The 19110-nt window shown below is 42.7% G+C and overlaps 1 protein-coding gene across 1 annotated transcript in view; it reads right to left on the minus strand.

The window, feature by feature from the left end:
- Nucleotides 1-19110, minus strand: part of RELN (reelin) — a 568089-nt gene that overhangs the window by 484907 nt on the left and 64072 nt on the right. The window contains exon 2 of the mRNA XM_030217170.1: nucleotides 17051-17161. Coding sequence (XP_030073030.1) covers nucleotides 17051-17161 — 111 coding nt within the window. The remainder of the gene's footprint in view (nucleotides 1-17050; nucleotides 17162-19110) is intronic.

The following is a 19110-nucleotide window of genomic DNA, read 5'->3' on the forward strand; positions in this document are numbered from 1 at the left end:
TGGGTAGAGTCATATAAGTAATTTGTCTAGAGGTGGGGACAACTAGAAAGTTTTGCTGTAAGGAGCAGAGGGCTCAAGTTGGTGTGTATGAGATCAGAAAATGATAAAGAAAGAGTGGAAGTCTTGTTTGGTGAATCTTGAAGACCAGCAGAAGGATTTTGTAGGTGAGCCTATGCCTATATGGGCAACTCTATAGTCTAGTTGCCTTACAGTACCCATCGTCTTCTTGTTTGTGTCTTCAGGTGTGTGTCTGAGGTTCCCTACACTGGGAAGTCAGCAGATCATCTGCATAGTTATCCTGACTGCCTTCGCTCTGATTTCTCTTCAGATTAAATAAACCAGCATATCTTTTTTGGCCTTTTCTCACTGGAATCCAACCAGAAACTCTAAGCAATGGTCTAAAGTATAGTCTCATCTTTGTGTTCTTGCTGAGACTGAGAACTTTGCAATAGGGTGGGGGGAAGAGTGTTAATGCCCGCCACTTGACCCCACTGAGGCCATAATATGGCAATCACTGCCAAAGCAGAAGGATTAAAACTACTGCTAGAAAAAAATAAAACAAACACAAAATATTCCTCTTTTACAAAACCGTTCACCAGATGTTGACTGCATGAAAGATTTGGCCTAAAATCTCATCACAAAAGATTTACAGTAAGGGAAATTGTGTAAAACATTTGCAGATTTTTCCCACATCCTTATCTGCCATGCAAAATGTTTGAATTGGCCCAAGAAAGTGCATTCTGATTTTTGCCTTTAAAGACAGTACATCTATTATAAGCTCCATGACCAATAAATTTATACTTCTGCAGGAGTAAAAGAGTAATATACTGTAAAAGGGGAGAACTGTACACAAGGCAGAAGAAAAACCCAAGCAGCATTTTCAAATATGGCTGCTTTTTTCTTCTTTCACTACTTTTACCCAGAATGAATATACATGAGACAGATCTACATTCAATACAGGCAGTGCATGCAAATTTATCTCAAAAGTACATTCACTGCATACGTCTTGAAAACTAGGCTGGCTGGGTATGTCCCGAAAACTGGGTTGAGAACCCCCTACTTTAGCATAATAATAATAATTTATTCATAAACCACCAAGTCCTGCAGCCCAGCCTTAACACCTCACACATCATGCTATTTACAAGGGTCATGGATTTTATATACTGCCTTTCTGTGACACAACCAAAGCGGTTGACATATTATATACAGGTACCTTCTCTGTCCCTAAGGGGCTCACAAAGTAATCTATTTAACTTTCTATTATGAAAGACAGGGAGACTGGCCAAAACATACAGGACTATATTTAAAATCTATCCATGGATTTTCAGTACTGGCTCCCAGTAAAGGACCGTATCACATTTAAGATCTGCTCACTAACGCACAAGATCATATATGGGGAAGCCCCTGAATACATGCTTCATTTAACCGATCTCCCATCTAGGAATGCCCTAGCATCTGCAAGGACCTACCATCAATTTACATTACCCCACCTGCAGGAATGATAAATACAAGACCCTTTATGCTTCGTCCTTCCCCTACATCAGTCCAAAATCCTGGAATGTCCTGCCAAAACAGCTCAAAGACCTTGTGGACCATCAACTGTTCAAGAAGTCCTTAAAAACATTCTTATTGGAAAAGGCTTATTCCACTGGCTAATCCAATGTTTAACCTGTGCCATCCCATGTTCCTTCCCCTCCTGTCACACTCCGAATCTGTGCCTTCTCTGAACTGTATTGTATCCTCTTGAATTTGTGTAAGCCACATTGTGCCTGCTTATGTGGGGTAAAAATGCACCAAAAATAAATAAATAAATAGTATCAGGCCAAAAGAACATCTGAACGGCCCAATACAAATGTATATATTTTTATTTTGTAAATGGATGAGTTTGAGGCAGATCAAGGGTGGGTATTCAAATTATTCAGATAGTGGCGATTTTCAGCCACTGTCCAAATAATTTACACATTGGGGACTACATTCAGTTACTGACGCTGGAAAACAAAAACATAGACAAAAATTGGGGTGGCTCACTATTCTATAAAAGAAAACGTTCAGAATTGCACACCAAGTGATGCATGTGGGAAAGAGGAACCCGGATTATAGCTACGTCATGCAAGGTTCCACGTTAGGAGTCACCGACCAAGAAAAGGATCTAGGTGTCATTGTTGACGATACGTTGAATCCTTCTGCTCAGTGTGCTGCGGCAGCATAGAAAGCAAATAGAATGTTGAGTATTATTAGGAAAGGAATGGAAAATAAAAATGAGGACGTTATAATGCCTTTGTATCGTTCCATGGTGCGACCGCACCTTGAGTATTGTGTTCAATTCTGATCGCCACATCTCAAAGATATAGTGGAATTCGAAAAGGTGCAGAGAAGGGTGACGAAAATGATAAAGGGGATGGGACGATTTCCCTATGAGGAAAGGCTAAAACGGCTAGGGCTCTTCAGCTTGGAGAAAAGACGGCTGAGGGGAGATATGATAGAGGTATATAAAATAATGAGTGCAGTGGAACGGGTAGACATGAAGCGTCTGTTTACGTTTTCCAAAAATACTAGGACTAGGGGGCAAGTGATGAAGCTAAAAAGTAGTAAATTTAGTAAAACGAATCGGAGAAAAATTTTCTTCACTCAACGTGTAATTAAATTCTGGAATTTGTTGCCAGAAAATGTGGTAAAGGTGTAGCAGAGTTTAAAGGTTTGGACTGCTTCCTAAAGGAAAAGTCCATAGAACATTATTAAATTGGACTTGGGGAAAATATTTCTAGGAAAAGCAGCATAAAATGTTTTGTACTTTTTGGGGGGATCTTGCAGGTATTTGTGACCTGGATTGGCCACTGTTGGAGACAGGATGCTGGGCTTGATGGACCTTTGGTCTGTCCCTGTACGGCAATACTTATGTACTTATATAGAATAGCTGGTAGAGCCAATTCTAGTGAACAAACTTTGATCATGAGGATTTATAGCAACTAAAACCTGGTGTAAATCCTGGCATGTAAGTTAGGTGTGTATCCCTGTATGCATCTTGTGAGAATGTCCACCCACCAATACCACTCCCATGGCCATGCTCCTTTTGAGTGCTGCGTCATGAGTTTTGCGCTATGGAATAGTGCATAATGAGCTGCACATGCAAGTCCCAATTGAGGCCAATTACCATCAATAATTGTTAGCATTAAATTATTGACGTTTAAGTAGCTCGTTAAGCAATTAAGATGCACTCACATCTCAGGATTGCGCACAACATTTGGCCACATATCTTTTAACGCCATATAAAGAATCCAGGGATTAGCATGGGCCTGATGAATAGCAGTCCTAAAGTAAATGAACAGTGGCAGGAGTGATAATCACATTAAAGATATATTCAGCATCACTAACTATACATATAGCAGCACTGAACACACGCTGTAGCCTGTGTTTAAATGAGCTCAGTCCCCACTGGTGTTGAAAATTGCACAGTGATTGTGAACCCTCTCCATAATCCAGGCTTTCACAGCAATTAGGTTAAGTGGGAAGAGCAAGGATCCAGGAAATCAGGAACTAAAGTATCCAATATAGAAACACAGAAAACAGTGGCGTAGCCAATTTAGGGTGGGCCTGAAAGTAAACTGGGTGGGCCCAAAATGTCTTCACTGCTACCACCTCCTTGGTACATGTGCCCCCTGCAAACTCAAAGAAATACCTGAGCTGGTGGGGATCCGCAAGCCCCGCCAGCCAAAGACCTCCTCCTCAATGAACAGACTCTTAAAAATTGGCTGCCAGCAGTAATGCCCCTGTACTGCCACTGGCCTCCACACATGCTCAATTTTGCACACGTGGAGAAACTGAGCATGCAGGGGGGGGTGGTAATACTACTGCCAGCAGACCAAGTTTTAAGAGTCTGTTCCGTGAGAAGTAGGTCTTCGGCTGGCGGAGCTTATGGATCCCCACCAGCCACACTAAGGAAGCACAAATTTTGGGTGGGCCCCGGCCCTCCCAGGCCAACCCATGGCTGCGCCACAGATAGAAAATTAGGCAGATAAAGAACATGTGGCCTATCCAGTCTGCCCATCCATGCCAACCACTATCCCTATCAGTCCCTTACGGATCCTATGTACTTGTCCCAAGCTCTCTTGAATTCAGATACTGCTTTTGCCTCTACCACAGAGAGACTGTTCCATGAATTCACCACCTTTCTGTGATGAAGTATTTCCTTAGCTTACTTCTGAGTTTACTCCCTTTCACCTTCATCCTATGTCCCCTCGTTCCAGAGCTTCCTTTTATTTGAAAGAGACTTTTCTCCTGTGCATTTATGCTGCATAGGTATTTAAATGTCTGTATTATATCTCCCCTCTCCTACCTTTCTTCCATAGTACAGTAATACCTCGGTTTTCGTTGACTTCGGTTATCGTTGTTTTCGGTTTTTGTTGATTTTTTCCGAGAAAAATTTGTCTCGGATTTCGTCGGCATGCCCACGTGACCTTGCTGCTAATTTTGCGAAAACAAAGGGCGACCCACACGTTATGCTGCTCAGTGTGGCATTGCTTCTCGTCTAGCCAAACAACTCCTTGTTAAATGTTCATTTATTCTTTACATTAGTCTTTGCCTCGGTTTTCGTCAGTTTTGGATTTTGTCAATTGTTTTCAGACGGATTATCAACGAAAACTGAGGTATCACTGTATACATATTGAGATCTTTAAGTCTGTTTCCATATGCTTTACGACAAAGATCACTGACCATTTTAGTAGCTGCCCTCTGGACTGACCCCATCCTGCTTATAACTTTTTGAAGTTGCGGTCTCCAGAATTGTAAACAATACTCTAAATGAAGTCTCACCTGAGTCTTATATAGGGGCATCATCGCCCCTTTTTTCCTACTGGCCATTCCTCTCCCTGTGCACCCAAGCATCCTTCTAGCTTTTGCCTTTGCCTTTTCTACCTGTTTGGCCACCTTAAAATCATCACATGCGATCATACCCAAATACCGCTCCTCTTTCATGCACAAAAGTTCTTCACTCCTTAAACTGTACCGTTCCCATGGGTTTTTGCAGCCTAAATGCATGATCAGAGACTTTTCCATAGTTACATACGCAGTAGCTGCTGGGAGATAAAAAGGAGCATTTTTGATACGACGTCCAGGTCAGACTTTGGATGTTTTGCCCTAAATGTCCCAAATCCAAGTAGGAAACATGTCCATTTTGAAACCGCAAAAATCTTTTTTTTTTTTTTTTTTCAAAAATACTATTTGTAACAAGCTTTGTGTGCTCAGTGCATTTACATTTTTAGGCCATTTTTGAAAAACAAAAATAAAAAAAAACGTACAAGTGAAAACTGTTATAAGACTGAAGATGATAGCCGTCAGGTACAAATGTACAAAACGGGGTCTGGGTTATGCTGGAGACAATGTGGTGCCCAGGGGGATATGGTTCATATATGGTGGGTGTGTGTTTGCGTGCAGCAGTTCTGGACTGAAATAGTGTCTTTTTGAATAAAATAGCTGCCATGACATATCCAGTAAAAATGGACTACTGTTTATTACATTTCAAGCCAAAAGGAATTAAGCGTGTTATTCACCAATTTGCGACTCATCTGTTTGTGGCAAGCAAGCTGATTATTGTGGCAGCATGGAAGAAGCCGAATATCCCGGGTTTGCATAGAGTGTTGGAAAGACTGGACAATGTAAGATTGATGTCAAAACTAACTGCCATCAGAAGAAGCACTCTTGCCCAATATCACAAAGTGTGGGACATATATGAAAAGGGGCGACCACCACCGTAGTGATTTCCCCCTTTTTCCTTTTCTGTTAGCTTACCTGAGAATACTAGACGAAGAAGGGGGAGGGATTGGGAGGAAGGGAGGGTTTAGAACTTAGGTCCGGGTAAGGGAAAGCATTTGGATATATGTTTGCTTGTTAAAGATGTTGAAAATATAATGTTTAGTGTTGTAAAGAGAGCTGGACATGTTAACATGACTTGTTTATGTACCTTATGAAAAATCTGAAAATAAATGGTTAAAAAAAAAAAAGACTGAAGATGATTTAGCACTGATTATCCCTGACGAAGCCATACGGTGAAACGGGTCCCCGTCGGGAAGCATGAAAAAATAAGTGTGCTATTTTGTAGATGTCCAAAATTTAAGTGTGCTATTCAATCAAATAAGCAATTATAATAAAAGTTTAAAATAGATAGTGAGGGAGAAGTTTTTCTGGATGATGACAGAATTATGGTCTGAAAATCTGTGTAGCACAGACTGTCTGTAGGGTGCTGTATTACCAGACTTCTGAGGCTTTTTCCTCACACTCATTTAGGGCCCTGTTATTTAAGCCGTGCTATAGGCCTGCTAGCAATTTTAGTGTGCGCTAAAAATTAGCGTGCTCTAACACTAGAGACACCCATAGCACATGCTAAAAACGCTAGTGAGTCTTAGTAAACAGCGCCCACAGCTTGGTATCTACTAGTATCCACTGTTTTATTGTAGTATTCTATAACCTACATGCACATTCAGTGCTCATTTTGTCCAGGGCTTTGCAAGAAGGATTAAGAGAGTAATTGTTACATGTGTAAGTTACAAAATAGCTGCCTCCATGTAGGTTGTTCATTTTTTCAACTTCTATGTTTATAAAATGGCTATTTCCTGCTTCCCTCGCAGGCAATTATACACGCAGTCCTTCACATCCTTTTAAGTATTATTTTTGTAGAACTCCACATTAGAGACAAGGCGCTCCTTCAGGAGCTCCGTTCTTGTTGGTTCTCGTTTACTCGACTGGCTCTTAGCCCGTGGTTGTTATGGGCAAGAGGAGAAGGAAGGTGAGAGAGTTTCCCTCGACCAATCCCCCCGTTGAGGCAAATGACACTGTTCAACTTTGGAGTCGCTGCAGGTCTTCCACTTCCCTTTCTCTGGAGGTCACATAGATGGGGCATCTCTAAGCCCTGTCATGCAAATGGCTCCCCCTGCAGCAGTGGCGTAGCCAGACAGCCAATTTTGGGTGGGCCTGAGCACAAAGTGGGTGGGCACAAAATTTTCTCTCTTACCCAGCACTTCCCAATTCAAAATATAAATCCTTTAGCAGATGAGGATCCCCAATCTCTGTCAGCTGAAGGCCTCTAGTAAAGATGGCCAGAACTCCTCTCCACCAAGCCCCGGTAGGCAGCAGCAACTCCTCGAGCCACTGATGCCAGCACCCCATACATTCTTAGTTGTCAGTGGCTCCAGGATGCTGCTCCCATCTGCCAAGCTCAGTAGAAGGCATCTCTGGCCAGCTTCAGAAGAGACCCCAGCTAGTAGGGCTTGGGAATCCCCACTAGCTACAGCAACGGTCAGGGCTGCCGTTAGCCATGCTGGTGACCAGGGCAGAAAATAAAGCCCCTCCCCCAATTCCCTCTCCTCTCCAATCTCCTCATCTGCCGCTAAAGTCACACTGACAGACCCCAAAATTAGAAATAAAAATATGTAGACAAAATTGAACTGGGAACCTCAGCAGGTACTGCAACACTGGAGAAAAAAGCCCCAAATCAAAACAAAAGCGCATTTCCTTTTCTACTTAACACAATAAAAAGACATCCGCTATGCACATTTCCCAAAGTTAACATATTCCATTTAAAATATTTAAAGTAAAATGATTTTCCTACTTTATTGTCTGGACATTTTATTTTTCCATCATGTTGGTTCCAATTTCTGTCTGTATTCTGCTAATTCTTCAAGTGGTTGTCCATTTGTCATTTTTCTCCTGTCATTTCATTTCCTCACTACACCTACCTCTGAAATTTTGATCCTTCCATTTTAGCTGTTTCCTTCCTTTTTTTTTCTTTTCTGCCTCTGTACACTCAAATTTCATCCGCTTCCTAAATCTTTTCCTTCTTTTTACTTTTCAAATATCTATCACATTTCCATCTCCTTTCACCCACTAGCTCTCCCATTCCGCATCTCTCTCCTTCTCAGCCTTCCATTCCCTTCCATCTTCAATCTACACGCCATTACCATATTTCTACCCCCTGTGATCACTATTCTCTCATTTTTCCCTTGCCATCTCCACTCCCTGGGCCTCTCCTCCATGCTTTCGACCATTCCCAGTGTCTCCCTCCCTCCACCCTTCCAGCCCAGCATCTGTTCCCTCTTTCTACCCTCCTCACCCTCGTAGCCTGATATTTCCCTATCCCTTTTACCTCCCACCACCAGCATCTTCCTGTCCCATCTCTCTCCCCTCCCCCATTGTCCAGCATTTTCCCTTTCTCTTCCCTACCATCCACTGTCTATCTTCTCTCCCTGGATCCATCTTCCCTCTTTCTCCCCTCCCTCACTTGTGCATCTCTCCTTTCCTTTCCTCTCCTCTTCTCCACCTTCATGTCCAACTTTTCTCCCTCTCCCTGCCTTGAGCCCCTGGTTTGACATCTCTCTCTGCCCCCCCCCCCCCACCATCATCATCTCTCCATCCTTCCTTTCCCTCACTGCCATGTTCAACATTTCCCCTCTCACCTCTCCCTTCCACTTCCATGTCCAAAATGTTTTTTTCTCTCATGCCCTTTCTCTCCCCATCCCACCCATATCCAACAATTCTCCCTCTCTTTCCCCTTGCAGCATCTCTCCGTCCCTCCCCAGCTCTACCCTGTCTCACTCCCTCATCCCAACAGTGCTCCTGTCTCTCCCCGACCCCCCCACCCACACACCACCACACACACACATGTTTTTCCCTCCCTTTCCCCAGCGACAGTCTGGCACCTGGCTGCAGGCCTTCTTTCCCCTCCCCTTCGGGCAGCGCCGCAGTCTATCCCTACAGCTGAGCAAAGCTGCACCGCACCGGGTCCGTCTCCGTCCTGCCGCTACTTCTGCCCTCCGGCTCCGTTGTGATCTTTGTTTGCTCTTCTGCAGCTTATCTGCAGCAGTTCCGGATCCGCGCACTCCCAGGCCTGTCTGTATGCTGCCTGCGACTGCTTCCTCTGCGTTGGCCCCGTCTACTCTTCTGAAGAGGCGGGGCCCAGCGCAGAGGAAGCAGTCGCAGGCAACATACACAGACAGCCCTGGGAGCGCACAGATCCGGAACCGCTGCAGAAGAGCAAACAAAGATCACGGAGCCAGAGGGCAGAAGTAGCGGCAGGACAGAGATGGACCCGGTACGGTGCAGCTTTGCTCAGCTGTAGTGATAGACTGCGGTGCTGCCCGAAGGGGAGGGAGGGGAAAGAAGGCCTGCGTGCCAGCGGGGGATCAATTCTTTTGTCATCGCTCTGCATCGTCGCTGGGTGGGCCTGAGCCCAAAGTGGGTGGGCCCAGGCCCACCCAGGCCCACCCGTGGCTACGCCCCTGCGCAGCCTGGGATTTGTTCATCTGTTGTCAAGCCTGTTTACCCTACTTCGGCTGAGGTGAAAGGAAATTTACAGAGAGGGAGATCTATTCTGGCTGAGACAGCTTTAGAGACTGGAGGAGATTTGGCGTGGACTGCCTCAAAACTTTTTCCTGCTAATATTGTGAGTACTCTGGCTCAGGCCATGAGCTGACACATCCCTGTTGTCACTCTTCGGGATTTTGAAAAACCAACAGTTGTGTCTTTGGAAGCACTATGAGATATTACATATGATATGCATTCTTCTTTACATCTTTCAATAGTGGAGAATTGTAAAGATATTAAAGTGATTTCTGAGGCTGTTTTTGGTCCAAGCACAGGCCATTGTTCAGCAGTCCTCTAAACTGAGTACTTTGGAATCTAAAATTCAGACTTTACAAGGCTTGAGTTCAGCCTCAGTGAAAGATAAACATTTTCTTCATTGACGTCTGGAATACCTGGAGAACCAGGTTAGGAGGTGTAATCTGAGACTGCTTAATTTCCCTAAGTCACCTTTAGTTGCTCCCTTGGACATGGTTAAAAAATATCTGGTAGAGATTCTGGGAATGGCTAGTGACTCTCTACCTCCTATAATGCAGGAGCAATACATCTTGGCCCCAGGAAGAACATCAAGAGAACCTCTAGGAGTTACTTGACAAGAAAATTTGAATTTGACTGCCTTCCTAGAATCTTCGTTGGAAGTTGTCACTATGAGGATGATGATGGTGGTTACTTTTGCTTTGGAACCAGACCAGAATGCAGTGTTAAAACTTTCTTTTAGACATTTGGATACACTGTTTTGGGGGTTCAAAAGTGAAGATATTCCCTGATTTAGCAAGAGAGACACAAACGTAGTGCAAGGCTTCCCTACCCCTTCGGGCCAGGGTTCAGGCTTTAGGCATCAACTTTGTTTTGCGATTTCCTTGTTTATATTTAATAGTTTTTTAAGGTAAAACTTATCAGTTTTTTTTTACCTAAGCAGTTAAATGATTTTCTTGTGGCTAAATAAGAAGTTACTGTCAATATATAACCCTGTGCATGCTGTTAGACAGATGCTGTGGTAGAGGTAGAATAGAAAAGATGTCTTGCTCTTATTTTTTAAATGTGCTTTTTTAAATTTATATTCTAATTCTTGGATCTACATTTTCCTTTTTGTGGTCGATAGTATGTATTTATTACCTTAGCTGCAATCCGAGTTAATTTCTCAGTGGTTACTTATGGATTGTAATTTTACTAGATTTCTGTTTATCTTATCTTTTAGATGGATATGTAAAATTTAATAAAGATTTTTTTTTTAATCTCCACATTCAGCAGAACCTTTGTAAAATATTGCCAGTATTGAGTAAGTTCTCACCTAAACATGTCAATTCCAACCTTAGGGGCCTTTTTACTAAAGCTCAGAGGGCGTTCTTTTACAAAGGCGCGCTCACGTTTTTAGCGCGTGCTAAAATTGTGGGCACGCTAAACGTTAGAGACACCCACAGGAAAGTAATTGGCATCTCTAACGTTTTAGCGCGCCTACAATTTTAGCGCATGCCAACAACATGAGCATGCCTTAGTAGAGTGATGGCGAACCTATGGCACGCGTGCCAGAGAGGGCACGCAGAGCCCTCTCTGTTGGCATGCACGCCGTCGCCTCAGCCAGTTCCAGCCCCCCCACCCTCCGAGCACCAGGGCCCACCTCCGAAATTTAAAAGTCATACCTGGTCAGGGTTAAGGCGGCGGCGACATCAGCAGCAGTAGTGAAAAGCGTGCTGACTCGGCACGCCTTCAGTCTTCCCTTCTGCCTCTCAAGCTCTGGTCCCGCCCTCATTTCCTGTTTCCGCAAGGGCGGGACCACAGAGCTTGAGAGACAGAAGGGAAGGCGCGCCGAGTCAGTACTCTTTTCACTGTTGCTGCTGCCGCCGACGTCGCCTTAACCCCAACCAGGTATGACTTTTACATTTTGGAGGGGGACCCTGGTACTCGGACGGAGGGAGAGCGGGCTGCTCAGGAAAATCTTTTGTCTTTGACGCCATTGGGAGGGAGGGGGGCCCTGGAACTCGGGGGGAGGTGGAGGGGGGACGAAGGGGGAGAGGGAGGAGAGACAAGGGGGAGGGGGAATAGCACTTTGCGATAAATAATTAGATTTTGGGTTGCTGTTTGGGCACTCGGTCTCTGAAAGGTTCGCCATCACTGCCTTAGTAATAGACCCCCAGAGTGCTCTACATGCTAAGGAGCCCATAGGTATAAAATGGGTTTCTTAGCATGCACTAAGGGCCCTGTTTACAAAGGCACACTAGCATTTTTAACACGTGCTAACCAGGGGCGTAGCCAGACTTCAGCGGGAGGGGGGTCCAGAGCCAGAGGTGAGGGGCACATTTTAGCCCCCCCCCCGGCGCCACTGACCCCCCGCCATTGCTGAACCCCCCCCCCCCCCCCCCCCCCGCTGACTACCCTCTCGACCCCCCCTCCCGCCGCCAACCCATCTTGCAAGGCTTCATTCTGTTTCTGTGAGTCTACATCTCAGCAGATGGCAGCAAAGACTTGAAGATTTTTAGGTAAGGATAAATTTCTCCTTGCTTATTATCCTGCTAGACCTGTCCAGACTAAAGGGATGCGCCAAAGCTTTATCCCACCAGGCAGAAGGAAAACAAGACACTCTGCAACACAGCTCTGCCAGAGAGAACATCTCAACTGGCCTGAACATCAATCTAGTAATGTGTGACTAGAACGAAGCCTTGCGCGGGATTGGGAAGAAGAGGACCTCGGCTTAGCTGGCGGGGGTTGGGGTCCCCCGCCAGCAAAGGAAGGCGACGGTGGGTTGGCGGCGGGAGGGGGGGTTGAGAGGGTCATTGGCAGGGGGTCCAGGGGCAAATCTACAGGGGCCCAGGCCCCCGTGGCCCCATACTGGCTACCCCACTGGTGCTAACCATGTAGATGCCCATAGGTGAATTTGGTAGTTAAAAAGGCTTTTTTCAAATTCAAACAATTGCGACTTATACGTGCGTTGGGTGCAAGTAGGCACCTACAAAGCTTAGTAAAAGGTCCCCTTGGCTATTTTAAATCAGAGTCGATATTTAATATTAATATTGTATTTTTATTAATGTTTGTAAACCGCTCTGAACCTGTTGTTTCAGGGATTTGGCAGGATATAAAATTCTATTGGCATAGCATCCACACGGCTAGCGCACACTAATTTTTAGTACATGCTAAAAACACTAGCGCACCTTGTAAACATGGCCGTAAGCTTTAGTAAAAGGGCCCCTTGATGTTCTATGCAAAATAAGCCTTTATATGTGTTTTGGAGAAGGACTGCTAGGTACATAGATTCTATCCATTTATACATGAACAGATGGTGCTATTGTTCTTTCCTTTCTAATCTTTTTTTTTTCTAAATCACACGCCTCCTGATACACATGATAATAATTCAATGCACCTATTTTTTTTTGTATTGTTGTTGTTGCAAAAATGGTGCACACCAAGAGCTCTATTCATGCATACAATCCATTCCATAATTGCTGTCCTGCAGTGTTGCTTCTGGCAAACTTCCACTTGAAGACTATTCCTGAATTTAGAGGCCAAAAAAAATGTAAATAAGAAATACTCTTGCGCAGGTGTTTGAGAAGAGGGGGTGGAATCAAAATTCAAAAGATTCATTAACAAAAACCCAACATATGCTTATGCAACTAACAGAAACTGGTTGCTAAAAAAAAAGGAAAAATAAAATGCCTCCATCAAAGTATAATCCAAAAATATATTTGCACAATGTACATTAGTTGGAAAAGCATTTGCCTGGGTAAAATGACGAAGATTCTCCATTTAAAAGAGGCATTCCTGGAGTTTGTTTAGGTCATAAAATGGTACGGGGGTCATTTATAGTACGAGCATTGTATGCTACTGCCATTAACATACATTACACAACGCAACAATGATTTTGCTACTGAGAGAAAAACATGTGATTTATACTAAACTGAACCCGCCGATTCCAAATATTAACTCCAAATTTGCCTGACACGTCTAGATTTTAAGTTATACATGCAAAGCCTATTCACTTATAATATTAATGCTTGGGATGCATTTGTGCTAGTAGTGCAGAACTTCCTTGGGAACAGACGAGCTGAAAACTATGCTGAACTAGTAGACAACATGCTTAAAGCATATGAACAACTTGGCTGCCGAATGCCATTGAAAATGCATTGCTTACATTCCCATCTTGACTTTTTCCCCACCCAATTTGAGACACGTAAGTGACGAACATGGAGAGAAGTTCCATAAGGACATTTCTACAATGGAGAACAGATATCAAGGCCGCTGGAATCCCAACATGATGGGGGGGCTACCGCTGGTTTTTGCAACGGGAAAGTATGACCGGTCACAAACGCAAAAGCAGATAGATGCCTGAAGCACTTTTAACAGTACTGGGCCTTGCTGAAGTAAGACTTTTAAACTGGAATACGAGACTTTTTTTAAATTTTGTTATTCCATTACATTTTCATATACTGTTTACCACGAAAACTTTGATGTAGATCAGGTAATTGTTGGAGTAAAACTCGTTCTGTAAAAAAATTATTCAATGCTTTCCAAGTGCTTAATTCATTTGGGCAAACTTATGCATAACAAACTTTCCTGACGTGTTACAACAATTCTGACTTCGGATTTGGAATACGCACACTGAATTTAGTATAGGACAAATGGTTTTTGCCCAGTAGCACACAAAAAAATTTTTTTTGTTGTGCTATGACATGTTAATAGCATTAGCACAGATTAACTGTCAGTACATTAGTACATTTTTAAGGTGTGCTATTTTTATCCCCATCTAAAGAACAAACAGCAGGTGCAAAGCATGAAGATGCTTTAACCACATGCACTTGTTACTTTTCAAAGAGATATATGTCAGGCCTTATAGACCTACCAACCAGGAATTCTACTAAATTATCACTTACGTTCCTGAATCTCCACTACCCCAACTGCAAAGGACTAAAATATAAAATCAACATATGCATCCAGTTTCTCTTATATAAGCACGCAAATATGGAATGAATTACCAAAATCAATAAAAACAACACACGACATAAATAATTTCCGAAAATAACTGAAAACTAACTTATTCAATAAGGCATACTACAAAGATCCATCCTAAATAGCAACAACAAAATATACACCAGAATTACACAAAACGTAACTCTTTATTCCTGATTGTTCAAGTCTAACCTATTACGATTGAAGTTCTATCCAATTATCTTTTATTTCTTAATACGATAATGAACTTTATTTATTTGACTACCTAATTCCACTCTTGTCACCTCCATATTTTAATTATGTGTTTCTCTTTTTCCGGAATTTGGTGATCACCATTACGGAACAATTGTAAGCCATATTGAGCCTGCAAATAGGTGGGAAAATATGGGATACAAATGCTACAAATAAATAAACCATACAATGCAGGTAATTTCTCTTTGAATATCCAAGTGAAGTGCATGTATTAAAATCTTGCAAATAAGGAACTTGTTTTCTAAAAGAGGTGTAATGCAATTAATGCATGCTATCAGGTAACACAGATTCTGCACTGACAGTTAGCATGGCACCTTAGCAGTTAACACATAGTAATTTCAGCATTAACAGCTCAACAGGAAAGGGGTGGAAATGGGTGGGTACTGTGCCCTTATTAACAACAAAGTATTTAACATATGTTAGCAGTTATTGTGGCAGATAATACAGTACAGTTGATGCCACCTGAATAAGTGTAACTAAGTGGATCACATTATCTACAATGTAGTTAACATACAAGAAATAAAAGATAGATGCATATAGGTTATAGATACAAATATAGATATAACTGAATGTGGTAACTGCAAAATCTCACTGCACTTTAGTAAATAGGGTCCAAAGTGGACTATTCGACCAGGAGAAATTTACCCTTTCTTGCTAAACCACTCCAGAGTGGTGGGTTATGTCTCCCTCTCAGCAGATGGAGACAGAGACTTGAAGATTTTTAGGTAAGGATAAATTTCTCCTTGCTTATCATCCTGCTAGATCACTCCAAAGCTTTATCCCACCAGGCAGAAGGAAAACAAGACACTCTGCAACACAGCTCTGCCAGAGGGAACATCTCAACTGGCCTGAACATCAATCTAGTAATGTTTCACACAAAAAAAACAGAGTGAGGACCAAGTGGCCACTCTAGATATCATCAGAGCTGACCGCTTGAACTTCCACCCAATAAGTCACTTGAGCTCTACTGGAGTGAGCTCTGAGACCCATAGGATCATCTTTCTGATTGAGGAGGTAAGCTGCTCCTATGGCCTTCTTAATCTAAGGGGCAATAGAAGATTTTGAGGCTGCTTGAGCTTTGTACAGCCCATAAACACTATGAATAACGTATCTGACTTGAAAAGAATTCATGACCTCCAATTACATAAGAGGGTAAGGTAGAAGCATGATTACCTCCAGAGACAGCTGTACTCTATCCATCCCCTAGAAAGGAACCACAGTCTTCCTGTCATCTACATCTCACCTGTCCTCCATGGAAGAAATGATTAGTCCAGATTGTGTCCCCCAGACAAGGCTAGAGCACCCTGAGAACCTTCATCCTGGATCAAACCCCGTAAACTCTTCTAGTTGCCTTTCTAAAATAATCAATTACAGCCTGTAGCATATGGGGCCCCAAATAAGCCCCCCAAGTTCCCCCCACCATGAGAAAGAGCCCTCCATTCCCAGGTTTAAAGGACTCTGAAGGAAACTACATTGGGCCCAATTCTGGTGGTCCAGCAACAAAATGGCCACCATTCCAGCCAAAGTCAGCTCCATAGAAGGAGCTATAGGAATCTGTTGTTCGACCTCCACAAGTGACCAGGAGGACCTTGGGGCACCCACTGAAGAAATATGCTCTCACCTATCATATAAAGAGAAGTAGGGGCCACTGTGCTACTAACCTACCAGCTCTCACACCCCCAAAAGCATGTGCCTCATGGGATGAATGCTGTCTCAGCTGCCTAACAAAGAACCCCCCCTGAGGAGAAAACAATTACAAGCAGCCTGAGATCCTAGCATAGGCCTCTCCCAATCAGCTCCATGCCTTCCTGTTCAATTAAATTAACAAGCAGTATCCAATATCCAAATACCAACACATTGCTTTTTATTTTTTTCTTTCTTTCTCTTTTCTTTTTAGCTTTCAACAAACAGGCAAAGATGATAGAAAAAATATACCCCGTGTCAACAATTTTTTTTTAATTTGTAAGGGGAGGGGGTCACAGGGGATAGAGTAATATTACTCACCCCTGCCAGAAGAGGCCTCTTAGGAGCTAAAGCTTGGGGCCTCAGAGGGAAAGACACATCCATGCTCATCCAGAGGAAAGTCTGTGGACCACTTCCTGGGAACAATGCCTAGCCCAAAACTCAATCTCACGGACTGGAGGCCTTAGACTGCACCTTGGGGAGAAATGCCTGTTTAGAAACAATCCTGCTGCACTAGTCAACCCATACCATCTGCTGGAGTCTGAGAAACACTGGGAATATTCTTGTTTGCACCACCTATTATACTGATGAAGTCATCAGAATCTTCAAGTCTCTACCTCCATCTGCTGATAGGGGAACATAACCCATCATTCTGGACTGATCTAGCAGGATGATAAGGAATTAACGTTTAGAAGTCATCTGAATCAGACTCGGGTTTATTCATCAGGGTGCTCTTTGATTATATAAAAGATGGCTCAATGGAAATACTACAGACATATCGTCTTGGCTTGATAAGTACAATTAATTCATTTAATTATATCAGACTTACCAAATCCAAAAGCACTAGATCCTCCAATACTCTGTGGTGCCTGAACACTGGTAGATGTATACAGTCCTGTTACCAGTAAGCCGTCAAAGAAGGTACTTGTTGAAATAGTCACTGAAATAAAAGAACAAGAAATTAATTCCTTTGTTATATCACATTTCTCCAGCTTCCACCTTCTTTTCCATGAGTTTCATTCATAAAGTAGTTCTGTTCCATCTATGAAACTGCACCTATGCAAACTATTTTTTCAAAAAGAGCTGTGGAACATAGTAGATTTATTATTTTGGATTTCTCTGCCTCCTTTTCATGTCTTTTAACTGTCAGAAAAACAAACAAACTACCAAAAAGCCCTAAAATCAGCAACGCCTAGTTGGTGAAAGGCTCAAACCAGATATTGTTCTTGGTAGAAGATGGAAGAATGTCTGATTTTTAAGCCACTAATCACACTAGATTTTAGAGGCTTCTTTGTAGGTCTTTGCTCTGAAATCTTACCAAGTTTTTCATTTTGTATTCAGTATGGCAAGGGATTACAAAGAACAAGATCAAGGTCATTGTAGAAGTATTCACATACTGTGGCTATCGCATCATGTTCTCTCTCTTCGGTAAGGGCTCCTTTTACTAAGCTGTGGTAAGCGCTAATGCATGCTTACCGCAGTTTTAAATGGTTTACTGTGGGACACGCCAAGGCATCCAGTAGTAAAAGCACGATGTGTGCACAAACCATGTGCTAAAACATTTTTATTTTTCTCGGAGGGGGTATGTCTGGGGGCAGAGAGTGAGCATAATAGCATAAATCCGAAAGTTACTGAAGGCGCACCTGTTCGAAGAGACTTACAAATAGAATCCTCCTTAATGACTTGATCCCAGTCTATGCCAGAACCAATTAATACTGATCCCATCTAATTTGATTATTTTAATCATATTATCATTACTGATCATTATATCTTAACCTGCTCTCACTTTTATGTTATGTATTATCATTCTACTGACCCTATTTACCTTGATTTCTTACACATTAATCTGTAATATTATGCCGAATCTTATTCTGTTAATGATGATGCCTTTGCAACATAATGTAAGCCACATTGAGCCTGCAAATAGGTGGGAAAATGTGGGGTACAAATGCAGCAAATAAATAAATAAAAATAAAATAAAAAAATCAGTTAGTGCAGCCACATTACCGTGGACTAACTGATTAGCAAAATAGGTGGCAGTAAGGGCTCATGTGCTAATTTTCGGTAATGGCCACTCACTTATGGCAATACCATTGTGGTACAGTAGCTTGAAATATCCCACTGAGCAACAACAGGGGTGGCTTCTCAGGAAGTAATTTCTCGTTACTGAGGCTTGCAAGGGCTCACATGCAGAGCCCCTCCTCCCCCCCCCCCCCCCCCCCCCCCACGCACACATTTGTGTTTTTTCAAACAGGAAGAACATGCTTCCTATATAAATATGGGAATAAGTGGTGGGCAACCACAGACCATAAAAATTTGTCTATAAAGTCTTGTCTCAGTAGTTCATGCCATGATAACATCAAGACTAGATTACTCTATTGCACTCTACACTGGTCAGACTACAAAGGGTCTGCACCAGCTCCAATTGATTCAGAATGCTGCAGCAACACTAATAAAAGGTTGTAAGTGACGTGACCACATCACATCATAGCTTTTTTGCAAAAGCTTCACTGGCTACCAGTACAACACAGGGCCAAATTTAAAACGCTGTGTTTGATCTTCAAGGACCTTAAAGGAAATAGCCCAGAGTACTTGAACAGGATCTCCCTCTATAGTCCTCCAAGGTCACTAAAGTCCTCCCAAGGAGTATCTGTACTGGCTGTGTTTTAATTATGCTATTCTTAGAAATAAAGGAAAAGTCAGACTAAGTTAGAAAGAAAGGTATCTTTATTGCTCACCAGCTCAGGATCTGATATCAGTAGCAAGTTGTGGAAAATAATAGCAAACTTACAAAATCTAACATCAGTAGCTCTGGTAATTATAAGTAATCAGACTAATTATATAAAGAAAAGAAAAGATAGGAAGGGAAGTTTATTCCTCACTCTCATA

The sequence above is a fragment of the Microcaecilia unicolor genome, chromosome 10 (genome assembly GCF_901765095.1).
Source record: "Microcaecilia unicolor chromosome 10, aMicUni1.1, whole genome shotgun sequence".
NCBI lineage: Eukaryota > Metazoa > Chordata > Amphibia > Gymnophiona > Siphonopidae > Microcaecilia > Microcaecilia unicolor.